Source organism: Sapajus apella, unplaced genomic scaffold (genome assembly GCF_009761245.1).
Source record: "Sapajus apella isolate SASKATOON/1434 unplaced genomic scaffold, GSC_monkey_1.0 scaffold152, whole genome shotgun sequence".
NCBI lineage: Eukaryota > Metazoa > Chordata > Mammalia > Primates > Cebidae > Sapajus > Sapajus apella.
In genome coordinates, this window is record NW_022437092.1 from 236,258 (window position 1) to 252,377 (window position 16,120).

At 40.0% G+C, this 16,120-nt stretch overlaps 1 protein-coding gene and 1 long non-coding RNA gene across 3 annotated transcripts in view; one reads left to right on the plus strand and one right to left on the minus strand.

Moving 5' to 3' along the window:
• Positions 1-13,979, plus strand: part of LOC116541546 — a 17,053-nt gene extending 3,074 nt beyond the window's left edge. Inside the window, exon 2 of the long non-coding RNA XR_004264855.1 lies at positions 12,153-13,979. This is a non-coding gene — a long non-coding RNA (uncharacterized LOC116541546). The remainder of the gene's footprint in view (positions 1-12,152) is intronic.
• Positions 13,830-16,120, minus strand: part of ZNF709 (zinc finger protein 709) — a 21,444-nt gene continuing 19,153 nt past the window's right edge. For both annotated transcript variants that reach the window (XM_032265796.1, XM_032265795.1), the window contains exon 4: positions 13,830-15,774. In XM_032265796.1, the coding sequence (XP_032121687.1) occupies positions 14,037-15,774 (1,738 nt within the window). In that variant the 3' untranslated portion in view covers positions 13,830-14,036. The remainder of the gene's footprint in view (positions 15,775-16,120) is intronic.

The window sequence follows — 16,120 nt, forward strand, 5'->3', positions numbered from 1 at the left end:
TTTTTTTTTTTTTTTTTTTTTTTTTTTTTTTTTGATACGGAGTTTCCCTCGTTACCCAGGCTGGAGTGCAATGGCGCGATCTCGGCTCACCGCAACCTCCGCCTCCTGGGTTCAGGCAATTCTCCTGCCTCAGCCTCCTGAGTAGCTGGGATTACAGGCACGCACCACCATGCCCAGCTAATTTTTTGTATTTTTAGTAGAGACAGGATTTCACCATGTTGACCAGGATGGTCTCAATCTCTTGACCTCGTGATCCACCCGCCTCGGCCTCCCACAGTGCTGGGATTACAGGCTTGAGCCACCGCGCCCGATCTCTGTATGTCAATCTTTTGAGAAATGTGTTCTCAGATCTTTTGTCTATTTTAAAATCAGATTTAGATTTTTTTTTTTCCTACAGAGCTCCTTATATGTCCTGGTTATTAATCCCTTGTGAGATGGATAGTTTACAAATATTTTTCCCATTCTGTGGGTTGTCTCTTCACTTTGTTGATTGTTTCCTTTGCTGTGCAAAAGGTGTTTACCTTGATATGATCCCCTTTGCCCATTTTTGCTTTGGTTGCCTGTACTTGCGGGGTATCGCTCAAGAAATCTTTGCCCAGTCCCAATGTCCTGGAGAGTTTCTCCAATGTTTTCTTTTAGTATGTTCATAGTGTGAGGTCTTATATTTAAGTCTTCAATGCATTTTGATTTGATGTTTATATATGGTGAGAGATAGGGGTCTAGTTTCATTCTTTTGCATCTGGATATCCAGTTTTCCTAGCAGTGTTTGTTGAAGAGACTGTCTCTTCTCCAATGTATGTTCTTGGCACCTTTGTCAAAAATGAGTTCATTGTAGATGTATAAACCTGTCTTTGAGTTCTGTATTCTGTTTCACTGATCTATGTGTCTTTTATTTATTTATTTGAGATGGAGTCTCGCTCTGTGCAGGCTGGAGTGCAGTGATGCAATCTCGGCTCACTGCAACCTCTGCCTCCTGGGTTCAAGCAGTTCTCTGCCTCAGCCTCCTGAGTAGCTAGGACTACAGGCGCATGCTACCAGGCCCAGCTAATTTTTTGTATTTTTAGTAGAGACAGGGTTTCACCATGTTAACCAGGATGCCTCGATCTCCTGACCTCCTGATCCGCTCGCCTCTCCCAAAGTGCTGGGATTACAGGTGTGAGCCACTGCATGTTTTTATGGCAGTATCATGCTGTTTGGGTTACTATAGCTATGTAGTATAATTTAAAGTCAGGTAATACGATTCCTCCAGTTTTGTTCTTGTTGCCTAGGCTATTCTGGGTTATTTATTTTTCCATATAAATTTTAGAATTTTTTTTCTATTTCTGTGAAGAACATGATTGGAATTTTGACTGGGATTGCATTAAATCTGTGGCTTGCTTTGTGGAGTATGGACAGTTTAACAATATTAATTCTTCCAATCCATAAACATCTGTTTTTTTGTGTTCTCTTCAATTTCTCGCATTAATGTGTCACAGTTTTTATTGTAGAGATCTTTCACTTCTTTGGTTAATTCTTAGGTATCTAATTTTATTTGAAGCTGTAGTAAATATCATTTCTTTCTTGATTTCCTTTTCAGATTGTTCATTGTTGACATATAAAAAATGTTGATTTTTTATCCTGCAACTTTACTGGATTTATTTCTCACTTCTAATACTTTTTTTGGTGGAGTTTCTAGGTTTTTCCAGGTATAAGATCATATTATATGCAAACAATAATAATTTGACTTCTTCCTTTCCAATATGGATGCCCTCTTTTTTTTTTTTCATCTGATTGCTCGGGCTGGGACTTCCAGTACTATGCTGAATAACAGTGGTCATTCTTGTTGTGTTCCAGAACTTACAGGAAAAGCTTTCAGTTTTTTCCCATTCATTATCATACTAGCTGTGGGTCTGCTATATATGGTTTTTATTATATTAAGGTATGCTTCTTCTATACGCAGTTTTTTTTTTAGGGTTTTTATCATGAAGGGATATTAAATATTGTCAAAAGCTTCTACAGTATATATTGAAATGATCATATGGTTTTTACCCTTTATTCTGTTGATATGACATATCACACTGATCGATTTGCATATATTGAACCATCCTTGCATCCCAGGGATAAATCCCACTTGATCATGATGAATGATCTTTTTGGTGTATTGTTAAATTCAGTTTGCTAGTATTTAGTTGAGGATTTTTGTATCAATATTCATCAGTGACACTGGCAGATAGTTTTCTTTTTCTGACATGTTTGTCTGTTTTGGTGTCAAGGTAATACTGGCCTTGTAGAATGAGTTTGGAAGTATTGCCTCCTCCTCTGTCTTTTCGAATAGTTTGAGTAGGACTGGTATTAGTTTTTTTTAAATGTTGGTAGAATTCAGCAGTGAAGCCATTGGGTCCCAGGGTTTTCGTTGCTGGGAGACTTTTTATAATGGCTTTGATCTCATTATTAGTTATTGGTCTGTTCAGGCTGGTCTCAAACTCCTGACTTGTGATCTGTTTTTTGTTTGTTTGTTTTTTGAGATGGAGTCTTGCTCTGTCACCTAGACTGGAGTGTAGTGGCACAATTTCAGGTCTCTGCTGCAACCTCTGCCTCCAGGGTTCAAACAATTCTCCTGCCTCAGCCTCCCGAGTAGCTAGGACTACAGGCACCTGCCACCATGCCTGGCTAATTTTTGTATTTTTAGTAGAGACACAGTTTCACCATATTGGGCAGGCTGGTCTCCTGACTTTGTGATCTGCCTGCTTCAGCCTCCCAAAGTGCTGGGATTAAAGGCATGAGCCACTGCACATGGTCATTGTTTTTATTACTGTGTTTCTGTAGTTAATGTTATGGTCAGTGTCAATCCTCTGTTTTCCTCTACAATATTGTGTTGACTATTCTGGGTTTTACCATATAAACTTAGAATCAATGTACTGATATGTACAAAATGATTAACTATGGATTAGAGACAACTGTCATCTTATCAATGTCAAATCTTACTATCCGTGAATATAAATATCCCTCCACTTATTTGAATCTTTTTTTTTTTTTGGAGACAGGCTCTCACTCACTCTGTCACCCAAGCTGGAATGCACTGGTGTTATCATGACTCAATGCAGCCTTGAATTCCTTGGCTCAAGCAATCCTCCCACCTCAGCCTTCTGAGTACCTGAGGCTACAGGTGTGCACCACCAGGTCTGGCTAACCTTAAAAATTTTGGTAGAGATGAGATCCCACTACATTGCCCAGGCTGGTCTCCAACTCCTGGGCTCAAGTGATTCTCTCACCTCAGCCTCCCAAAGTGTTGGGATTACAGGTATGAGTCATTGTGCCCAGCTCTACTTATTTGGGCCTTATTTGATATTTTTCATCAGACTTTTGTAGCTTTCCTCATATAATCATGTACATAACTTGTTAGATTTATAGCAAAGTATTTCTTTTTCCCCCCATCCTTGGTGCTTTTACACCAAGGATGTATTTTTGTACAATATCATGGGGCCAGAGACTCCTCAGAGTTTTCAAATTCCAATTGTGCATTGCTGGTATGTAGGAAAACAATTGTTGTTTCCAAATTTCCCTGTTATATTGAGATTCCTCTGATTGTTTATTAGTTGCAGGAGTGTTTCTTTTTCTTTCTTTTTTTTTTTTTTTTTTTGGTCAATTTTTCGGGATTTTCTTCTCTTTTCTTTTTTTTGAGACAGATTTTGCTCTTGTTGCCCAGGCTGGAGTGCAATGACACAATCTCAGCTCTCCCCAACCTCTGCCTCCTGGGTTCAAGCGGTTCACCTGCCTCAGCGTCCCAAATAGCTGGGATTACAGGCATGCACCACCACGTCTGGCTAATATTGTATTTTTAGAAGAGACAAGGTTTGTCCACATTGGTCAGGCTGGTCTCAAACTCCCGACCTCAGGTGATCCATTCGCCTCAGCCTCCCAAAGTGCTGGAATTACAGGTGTGAGCCACCCTGCCCAGCCAATTCTTTGCGATTTTCTACTTAGAAATAGTGTCACCTGCAGACAAGTACAGTTTTATTTCTTCCCTCCCAGTCTCAATACCTTCTATTTACTTTTCTTGTTTTATTCCATTAGTGAGGACATCTAGGATGACGATGAATAGCAGTGGTGAGAGGAGGCATCCTTACCTTGTTCCTGATTTTAGTGGGAAAGCATCTAGATATCAAAATGATGTATGATTTTACCTTTAGCTTCTTTTTAGAGGTTCTTTATCAAGTGGGAGAAATTTGCTTCTATCTGCTATTAGATTTGTGGACCTGAGCATGCCACCTAACCATTGCTTTTCTCTTTCTGTTAAAAAAAAAAAAATCCCTCAAAATTCATATAAAGTTGCAAGTTTCAGGTTGGTTGGCTCTGACTGATCAACTGTATTACGGACCATCTGTGTGATTATGGGGAAAAGTTCAAGACACCAGCAACCTACATTGGATGGGACCACCTCTGACTCCAGGGATTGACACTCAGGTCATTTTGTCTAAGACCCTGGTGGGGACCAACAGCCTTATGATCTCAAGATTATCCCTTTGCCATGCTGGTAAGCAGCAGTACTACAGAAAACAACTTAGGCCCCTTGGCTACTTGTTTTGCTTTGAGAGAACAGTTGAGTTACATCTTCTCATCCTTTGGAAAGGACGAATGCACGTTCGTTTCTTTCCTCATCAGTGCCTGACCATGGGGTACCATGGATGTGCATTTTGATACCTTTGGGGGTCCAAGAGAATATACATGGAACAAGAGAAGCAAGAGGATAGGAAACCAGCAAGGGCACTACCCTTACCAATGCAACAACTCTTCTTAAGCAACTGAGGTGTCATGCTTAATTATCCCGAAGGTGGAGGTCTCTTTCCTTTCTGCAGAGTTCACAGAGAACCATCTCTGGGTCTCACCTGGTGGTGTACAATCATGAACAATATCTCCTGGGCTACTCCAAGAATCCAGTGATGGAGACCAAGCTAGAGGAAGTAACCACAGAGCTCTAGCCTGACCCTTGGTAATCAGGACTGAAGTGTTGACTGCTTAAGGTGCTATATTGTCACTGCTTTTACAGGCAGGTGATGCAGACTCTGCCTGCCAAACGTAGGCCAAATCTGAGGACAAGTATGCTGGTGGTGCATAGTCAATTAACAATTGTGGTTTATGGGGTGAGAATGTTTTTGGTTGGGAAGAGATGACAACACCTAATAAAGACCAAAAAGTGCTGTGCAGGCCAAAGTGCAAACCAACCAGCAAGTGGTGGTTCTGTTCCAAATGGCCTTCCCTGTATCATGGAACCAATTAGTTAACCAAAAGTGGCTAAAGTAGAGAAGATGGCCTCAGTTATGGTTGGTCTGTCTTCTTTGTGATACCAGCTGTTTCAATAGCCTCCCACTCACCCCACTGGTGAGAGGGGAATTAGCACCCTAGGGCTATTTAGATAGCCCAACACATGATATCCATCACTGGACAAATCCAATTGACAGCAGTTTGTTAGTCATATATATTCACAGCCCAGATGAGGAGGGTGCCATAAATCATGCAGATCCACAAAGAAAATGCATTTGGGAGCAGAGGGCCCAAACATGGCTGTGGGAACCAGGCTTTGTAGTTTCAAAAGGGTAAGGTGCTCCTTGGTTCCCCTGAGAGGATGTGATTCGCTCCTTTGAATAATGTGTGGGTTAGCAGGGATCTGAAACCCTATACAAGAGACAAAGACTATATAACTATGCTTTAATAGTATAAAACTATATTATATAGTATAATAGTAATTATATATTTTAGTTATACATAACATATACCAGTTATGTATAATATCTACAATTATATAACATTTTGCAATATATTACATACTATATACACAAATATATCTACAAATATACATGTAAACACACTATAGCCTATACTAGATAATGCTGTACTATATAGCAGAAAATGGTCCACAAATATCTCTTCTGAATATAGCTGCAAAGGCCCAACAAAATGCCAGCAAATTGAATCTAGCAATATATAAAAAGACCTATTCAACATGACCAAGTTGGACTGAACTCAGAAAAGCAATGTTGGTTTCACATACAAATATGTACTAATATACCATATTAACAGAATAAGGGCTCTATTATCATAGGTTCACCCCAAAAGGTGCAGGAAATGACTTTTTTTTTTTTTAGACAGGGTCTTGTTCTGTCACCCAGACTGGAGTACGGTAGTATAATCATAGCTCACTGCAACCTTGAACTCCTGAGCTCAAGTGAGCCTCCCACCTCAGCCTCCCAAGTAGCTAGGCTACAGGCATGCACCACAACACTCAGCTAATTTTTTTTTTTTTTTGAGATGGAGTCTCACTCTGTTGCCAGGCTGAAGTACAGTAGCTTGATCTTGGCTTACGGTAGCCTCCAACTCCCTGGTTCAAGCAATTCTCCTGCCTCAGCCTCTGGAGTAGCTGGGATTATAGGCATGCAGCACCATGCCCAGCTAATTTTTGTATTTTTAGTAGAGACAGGGTTTCCCCATGTTGGCCAGGATGGTGTTGATCTCCTGACCTCATGATCCACCCACCTAGGCCTCCCAAAGTGCTGATATTACAGGCGTGAGCCACCGTACCCAGCCTACTCAACTAATCTTTAAATTTTTTGTAGATGAGGTCTTGCTATATTGCCCAGGCTGATCTGAAACTCCTGGCCTCAAGTGATCCTCCTGCCTCAGCCTCCCAAGGTGTTGGAATTATAGGCGTGGCTCATGCCTGGCCAGATAATGAATATGACAAAGGTCAACACCACATTACAATGAAAACACTCAATAGAGTACAAATAGGAAGGAACTTTCTCAACCTGCTATAAGGCAGCTATGAGAAACTCATAGCTAAAATCATACTTGATGGTGAAAGATTGAATGCTTTTTATCTTAGATCAGGAACAAAACAAGAGTGTCTGCTTTCATCACTTCTATTTAACATGTTAAAGAAGGTGATACCAGGGCAATTAGGTAAGATAATGAAATGAAAGCACTCCAGATATTAAAGGGCATACATACATAACTCCCCAGACAGATATACAAGATCACCAGACTTAGGGCCGGGCGTGGTGGCTCACACCTGTAATCTCAGCACTTTGGGAGGCCAAGGCAGGTGGATCACGAGGTCAAGAAATCAAGACCATCCTGGTCAACATGGTGAAACCCCGTCTCTACTAAAAATACAAAACATTAGCTGGGCATGGTGGCGCATGCCTGTAATCCCAGCTACTCAGGAGGCTGAGGCAGGAGAATTGCCTGAACCCAGGAGGTGGAGGTTGCGGTGAGCTGAGATCACACCATTGCACTCCAGCCTGGGTAACAAGAGTGAAACTCCATCTCAAAAAAAAAAAAAAAAAATCACCAGACTTTATCACCACACATACAGGTGGACAAACCCAGACACAGACACACAAACTTACAAACCCTCAATGATTAAAGACCCAGAGACACCAACAGCCCAAGCCCTCTGCAATGTTCCCCAGCTTGCTTTCCCTCCTGAGGACTAACCACCATCTGACACATCATGTAATTTTGTTTGTATCTCACTTCTTGTCTCCTAGAATGTCAGCTTCAAGGAAACACTATTAGCTCAGGTTTGCTCACTATGAAACCTACAAAAGAACTTGTTACATACAAGAGTTTAATACACATTGAATTGCTGGAGATCTCTGACTCTCTCTCTCTCTCTCTCTCTCTCTGTCACACACACACACATACACACACACACACACACACACACACACACACAGCCTCATTATAGGGCTACATCCACTTGCTCTTAAGAGTGAATTGTTCTCACCTCCATCCCATGTGGCAGAAAAAGTATATAAGCATTGCAAAACAAATTTTAAAATAAGTTTTAAAATATAAATATTGTGTAAGTATATAATTATACAAACCTTGCAATGTTCTTCTAAGTTTAAAGTTCTTGGCTGGGCATGGTGGCTCACGCCTGTAATCCCAGCATTTTAGGAGGCTGAGGCAGATGGATCACTTGAGCTCAAGAGTTTGAGACCAGCCTGGGCAACATGGCAAAACCCCATCTCTACAAAAAAAAGAACAAAAAAAAGTCAGGTGTGCTGGAGTGCACCTGTGGTCCCAGCTATTTGGGAGGCTGAAGTGGGAGGATCGCTTGAGCCCAGGAGTGGAGGTTGCAATTGAGCCAAGATTGCACTACTGTATTCCAGCCTGGGTGACAGAGCAAGACCCTGTCTCAACAACAACAAAAACTTTTTGGGTAGTGCCCAGTACAGGTGGTGGCACACATTAGGACTTCAAAGCCCAGAGAGTCCATGATTCTGAGTTGCATGAGTTTGGGTAAGACCCTGTGCTCCGTGCTTAACTTTCTGCATTTGTAAGATGGGAGAAGTGATTGGTTGGGCAATCAAATGAGATACTCATCATTATGAAATCACAGTGCTAAGTGCTAACGTAAGTTATCACTGAAAAAATGGACAAAGATTTTGTTTTCTTTGGTCAAATTTAGTAAGACACAAATATTTTACTTTTTCTCCCTCGTCCCGAACATATGAATACCAAATTGAGATCTGGGGGCTTTCTGGATCATTGAAACAAAAAGATTCAAACTACTCCTCTTATAAGGCATTAAATTTTTCCTTATATGATGACACCAGATATTCTTCCTTTCCACTAAATTAGGCTGTTAAGCAAAATTATTCCCTGTCTGCAACTCACCTCCATTATTCCTTGAAAATTGCCTTCAGATCCACAGATCTTTTGGGTGGTACATATTGGGTCTCTCAGTCTGCACAACAGCAAAATGATCATGCCAAATATCCAAGGCAATTTAAGAATCTTTAAATGACATTAAACAGACACGTAAACATCACCAACACCTGTGGCCCAAATCAATAGGAAATCTCAAATCCAAAATACTCATGTCCAAACTCATGATTACACTTCACATGTCTCAAAATTTTTATCCATTATAAAAATAAAGATGAACCATATCTATGCCTTTGTTTATGGGGAATCCTTACTGTTCATCCCAGGGATGTAGGACTGTATTGTTGCCCAGTATACATCAAACCTGAGCAGCTCCTGAGTGTTTAAGATAAGTTAGATAATGGAAACAGAAATGATCAATGACAACATTCTCACTCATGGAGGTCCCTCCCTACCTTCCAAAGCTAAGGTTTCAAACCAACACAACCATAGCTTCTCTATTATAATCTCACAAGTTGGTTGTTATTTCATTTCCTTCAAAGATCTTTTTTTTTTTTTTTTTTTTTTTTTTTTTTGAGATGGAGTCTCTCTCGCTCTGTCACCCAGGCTGGAGTGCAATGGCACAATCTCTGCTCACTGCAACCCCTGCTTCCCGGGATCAAGTGATTCTCCTGCCTAAGCCTCCCGAGTAGTTGGGATTACAGGCACCCACCACCATGCCCAGCTAATTTTTGTATTTTTAGTAGAGACATAGTTTCGCATGTTGGTCAGGCTGGTCTCGACCTCCTGATCTCAAGTGATCTGCCCATCTCAGCTTTCCAAAGTGCTGGGATTACAGGTGTGAACCACCGCGCCCAGCCCTTCCTTCAAAGATCTTAAATGCATCTTAAAAACGAAACCCTTACCTTTTGTTAACCGTCTCTCTTTTCCCATAACTATAAGCATCAGAAAGGCAAGAACTTGTTTCATGTTTCTATATCTGTAGCCTAGAATCTTTATCATTTGTGCTGAACTGTCCATGTTTTGATACTACAATGCCAGGTCTATGAGAGCTGTTAAAAAAAATTAGCATGAAGAGCAAGATGGCTTGATTTAACAGTGATTCTGTCTTTGCACCTTGCTAGGTTTGTGGTCTCTGAAAACATCTACACTTAACAGGACTCTGCTAGTACACAAAGGAGGAAAAGAAAGTACTATATAGTTTGCTAAAGACTAAGTGAACTTACATATTTTAACTGAGATATTTTGTGGAAAACATTCACCAATACACCATAAGAAATATTTCTATGCTTAGATAATAAGAAAGGTTAAGACCAATTCCACAGGACTAGGATCTGACCTCACACTCAGGTAAAGCCAAGTCTTATCCTGTTGAAAAGAAAAATGTCATACTTCCTTCATCAGACAAAGCTATTCAGCAACCATGATGGATCAAAACAAAAACAAGGGCATTCTGTAACCATGTCTCGAAAAACGATAAAAGAGAACAGAGTTGAAGCCATTAAAATGACCAAAATTGCCCTCTACTCACTAATCCAAGTGAGTGGTTTCCTGGGAATTAGGTTTAGCTCTACTTCATTCTTCCTGCCTCTATATAAGAATTATGATTACCAGTGATACAATTAAGTTCACCTCACAGCATACAACACACAGAAGTGTCTCAGTTTGGGGATTAGCAATCAAGTCACCTAACAAAAATCCAAATCCAAAAAGAAGTCCTTTTAAGCACCCTCTTTTTTTTTTTTTTTTTTTCTTGAGATGGAGTCTTGCTCTGTCACCCGGGCTGGAGTGCAGTGGTGTGACCTTGGCTCACAGCAACCTCTGCCTCCAGAGTTCAAGCAATTCTCCGGCTCAGCCTCCTGAGTAGCTGGGATTATAGGAGCACACCACCATGCCAAGCTAATTTTTGTACTTTTAGTAGAGACAGGGTTTTACCATGTTGGTCAGGCTGGTCTGAAACTCCTGACCTCATGATCTGCCCACTTAGGCCTCCTAAAGTGCTGGGATTACAGGCATGAGCCACCATGCCCAGCCATCACTCCTCTCCTGACTACAGGTGTGATCCCAGTGATCTTTGGAAAAAAGGCACTGAAACAACCATGATTTAAGTTTTTGGTATTATTAATGCATGAGAAATTGGTTTTGTGGGAAAAAGTAATAACTATATTAAGAATAAAAAATTAAAAATTCCTAGCCAGGGGCAGTGGCTAACACCTATAATCCCAGCACTCTGGGAGGCCAAGGCAGGTGGATCACAAGGTCAAGAGATCAACATCATCCTGGTCAACATGGTGAAACCCCATCTCTACTAAAAATATAAAAATTAGCTGGATATGGTGGCACATGCCTGTAGTCCCAGCTACTTGGGAAGCTGAGGCAGGAGAATCACTTGAACCCAAGAGGCAGAGGTTACAGTGAGCTGAGATTGTACTACTGCACTCTAGCCTGGTGACAGAGTAAGACTCTTGTCTCATAAAAATTTTTTTTAATTCCTAAGGATGCACTGGTACAGTGGCGAAAAATAAAAAATAAAAAATAAATTCCTAAGGAAAATACTTGACCTTATATGCAAATAATATTGACTCAGAATATATGAGGATTCACTTAATAAACTTAAAAACTTAATCTGAAAATCTATAATGGCAATGGAATATTTTAATATATCTTTGTACAAAGTGAAAGAGACAACAATTGATAGCATACAAGTTATTTTAAAACAGTTAATAAAATATTTCTAAGAAATATCTATGGAAGCTTTTGTTCAATAAAAACGGACATAGTTTTTAATCACATTCAATGAAACAAAACTGAAAGTATAATGAGATTACATTCACCTGTAATAAAACACTGACAATTCGGAAGGTGCTTATTCTTGCGCTGTAGGACTGGGTAAGTCCATTCACTGCACAGTGCAGTAGAGGGACAAACACCCAAGCAGTTCTTCTTGACTGCATCATTGTAGTTGTCATGGTGGAATCAGAAACACAGTCACTGGTACTGTTAACAAAACATGGTGTTTACGTAAATAATACCTTCGATAAATTCAACCTAGAGATGAGGTGAGTCAGAGCATCAGAGAATATTCCCAACCTTAAGAGTCTTTAAATAGTTGCCTGGTGGACACATTAGAGTTTCTAGGAAAATCTAAACTGCAGTGCATATCTGATAACTTTTGGAGGCATTCTGTGGAAAACCATATCTTTGAAAATATGGCAGTTGGGGCCAGGCACAGTGGCTCACGCCTGTAATCCCAGCCTTTTAGGAGGCGAAGGTGGGCGGATCACGAGGTCAGGAGTTTGAGACCAGCCAGGCCAACATGGTGAAACCCTGTATTTACTAAATACAAAAAAATTTAGCTGGGCGTGGTGGCAGGTGCCTATAATCCCAGCTACTTGGAAGGAGGCAGGACAATTGCTTGAACCTGGGAGGCAGAGGTTGCAGTGAGCCAAGATCGTGCCACTGCACCCCGGCCTAGGCAACAGAGCAAGACTCCATCTCAGAAAAAAAAAAGAAAGAAAGAAAGAAAGAAAATACGGCAGTCAAGCAGTTAGTGGTGGTTCTAAGAATACTCTCAATTAGCAGGGCAAAGGATCAGGAAAATGTGGTGGAAGCAGGTGTCCCTGAAGCTCCCATGCATCCATCTGTCTCCACATACAGTGGCTATAAAACCTGACTAATGCTTTCTTTACTTCTGCCTTCCATATCTCCTGCAAGTAGGCTATTAGTGAATTATACCGTGGAGCCATAAAAGGAAATAGAAAACATAGGTCAAAACATTACCCATGTTAACACAATCTAGGACAGCCATTTCCAGCTATAGGTTATATGGTTCCATCTCAGGTCTATCTTATTACTGCAAAGTCTATTATCCAAATCACAGCTAGAAGGAATTACAAATAGCAAAGAACAGAAGATGAAAATAATAATTCCAATGAGAGTCTACTATATGATAAATTTTGCATACTCAAAAATTTATTATGATTGTTTCTTATCATGAAAAAATAGAAAAAAGGATACTCTGCCCTCCTCTAAAAAAGCTTCATTTGGTCAGGAAAAAAGATGAAATACATATAATGATATCTAGTACCTGCCACATAAGGCCAGTAGGAAATCCTAAAGATTACCAAATTGTTATTTTTTGATGGCCCCTTACAGCACAACTAAAAATATATATATAAAAATCTACTAGCTTATTACAAATACACTTCAATTCACTCATGAATCTAACAGACTTCAATATGGAAAGACAAAATTTCAGCAACTCATTTAATGAAAAAATACTATCAATACAACCGTTTAAGAAGAGCTTACAGAATTATCTCATCTCAATGTTCTTTTGTGAAAGCAATAAATAGAAATCCATAGTTCAGAGATCCACTTTCAGAATGAGTAACTGATAATACATTTATAAGTTTTATACCATTTCTGTCGTGTGAATTTTCTAGAACAATATACATGAATTAATTTGTATCAGGCTTTCCCATATTGTCTACATTTACATAATACCTCCCTATTGGGAGTTTCAATATGAGTTTGAAGTTTCACACATAAGGGAGTATTCACATGAGCATTTGTTAAAATTGAAAACATTGTTATTTCTCACTTTTATAGGATTTCTATCCAGTCTGCATTCTCACATATAAGTATGTGGGTCAACTGAAGGCTTTCTCATAATGCCTATATTCAAGAAGTCACTTTCCAGTACAAGTTTGTTCATGGTTTCCAAGTAAACTGAGACAAAGGTTTTCCACATCCTTTACATTTATAGGCTTTTCCAGGTTCTTTACATTTTTAGGTTATAAATTCTTTACGTTTATAGGGCATATGAAAATTCCTTACATTTCATATGCCTTCTCGTGGTCCTCAAATAGTCATATGACCATTGAAGGCTTTTCCACACTGCCTACATTCGCAGGGTTTTCTGTCCAGTATGAATGCTTCCCCATATTCACACCTAGAGAATTGAAGATATTCCCATGTCTTACATTCATTCATAGGGTTTCTCTGAAATATGAATAATTTCATGTCTTCAAAAGGAAATGGGGGCTGGGGGCGGTGGCTCACATCTGTAATCCCAACACTTTGGGAAGACGAGGTGGGTGGATCATCTGAGGTCAGGAGTTCGAGACCAGCCTGGCCAATGTGGCGAAACCCCATCTCTATTAAAAATACAAAAATCAGCTGGGCATGGTGGTTCACACCTGTAGTCCCAGCTACTCAGGAGGCTGAAGCAGGAGAATCGCCTGAACCCAGGAGGCAGAGGTTGCAGTATGCTGAGATCACACTACTGCACTCCATCAGGGCACCAGAGTGAGACTTCATCTCAACAACAAAAAGGAAATGGGACAACTGAAAACTTTGCCACACTGCTTACATACATAGGCTTACTCTCCAGTATGAACTCTTTCATGTACTCGAAAGGAACGGGAACACTTGAAGGCTTTACCACATTGTTGACATGCATAGGGTTTCTCTCCAGTGTGAGTTCGTTCATGGATTCTAAAGGAACGCGAGCAACTGAAGGCTTTATCACACTGTTTACATTCATAAGGTTTCACTCCAGTGTGTGTCCTTTCATGCATTCGAACAGAGCTAGAGCAACTGAAGGCCTTACCACATTGTTTACACTCATAAGGTTTCTCTCCAGTGTGAGTCCTTTCATGTATTCTAATGGAACTGGAACAACTAAATGCCTTACCACACTGTTTACATTCATAGGGTTTCTCTCCAGTGTGAGTCCTTTCATGCATTCTAAAGGAACTGGAACAACTGAAGGCTTTACCGCACTGTTTACATTCATACGGTTTCTCTCCAGTGTGAGTCCTTTCATGCATCCGAAAGGAACTGGAAAAACTAAAGGCTTTACCACACTGTTTACATTCATAGGGTTTCTCTCCAGTGTGAATTCTTTCATGCATTCGAAAAGAACTGGAACAACTGAAGGCTTTACCACATTGCTTACATTCATAGGGTTTCTCTCCAGTGTGAGTCCTTTCATGTATTCGAACAGAACTGGAACAGCTGAAGGCTTTACCACATTGTTTACATTCATGGGGTTTCTCTCCAGTGTGAGTCCTTTCATGCATTCTAAAGGAACTGGAACAACTGAAGGCTTTACCACACTGTTTACATTCATAGGGTTTCTCTCCAGTGTGAGTTCGTTCATGGATTTGAAATGAACTAGGACAATCAAAGGCTTTTCCACATTCCTTACATTTATAAGGTCCATTTCCAGTGTGCATTATCATATGTCTTCGATAGCTTGGAAGAGAAATGAATGCTTTCCCACATTCTTTACAATCATAGGGTTTCTCTCCTGTATGAATTCTTTCATGTTTTCGAAAGGAACTAGGAAAACTGAAGGCTTTGCCACATTTTTTACATTTATAGGGTTTTTCTCCAGTGTGAATCCTTTCATGACTTCGAAAGGATGTGGGACAACTAAGAGCTTTACCACATTGCTTACATTGATAGGGTTTTTCCCCAGTGTGAGTCCTTTCATGTATTTGAAAAGTCTGGTAATATCTGAAAGCTTTTCCACATTGTTTACATTCATAGGGTTTCTCTCCCGAGTGAGTTCTTTCATGGTTTCGAAATGAACTGGGATGACTGAAAGTTTTCCCACATTCTTTACACTTATAGGGTTTCTCTCCTGTGTGCATTCTCATGTGTCCTCGAAAGGTTGTGTGATAAATGAAGGCTTTCCCACATTCCTTACATTCATAAGGTTTCTCTCCAGTATGAGTTCTTTCATGTATTTGAAAGGAACTGGGCCAACTGAAAGCCTTGCCACACTGCTTACATTTATAGGGTTTCTCTCCGGTGTGAGTTCTTTCATGTATTCGAAATGAACTTCGAAAGCTGAATCTTTTCCCACATTCCTTACATTCATATGATTTCTCTCCATATTTTTGATACTCATATGATCTATGTTCACTGTGAGATCTCATGTGCCTATTAAGAGATGAATGACACATATAGTCTTTTCCACACACACTGCATTCATATGGTTTTACTCTAGTAAAAGTTTTCCTGTTTGTTTTAGGATTTGGAGTCTGACTGATGGCTTCTCCAAGCTGATTACCTTCTTTGCTTTCACAGAGCCTCTCTACCATATGACTTCTATAAAAAAATAAGCACACAATTAGGGTCTTTTTAAAAATAATAATTTTATAATCATGATTTCACCATCATTAATAGGTAGTAGAATTATACTTTGTCATTTTTTTTTTTAAAGATGAGGTTTCACCATGATGGCCAGGCTGGTTTTGAACTCATGACCTCAGGTGATCCACCCACCTCAGCCTCCCAAAGTGCTAGGATTATAGGCGTGAGCCACCATGCCCAACTTACTTTTGCCATTTTCAGGGGAGTGTATGTAATGAATGTTCAGAAAGAGTACTTGACCAGAGCTATTATCAAAACAATAAAACTCATAATACAGAGTTACTTTTTTTTTTTTTTTTTT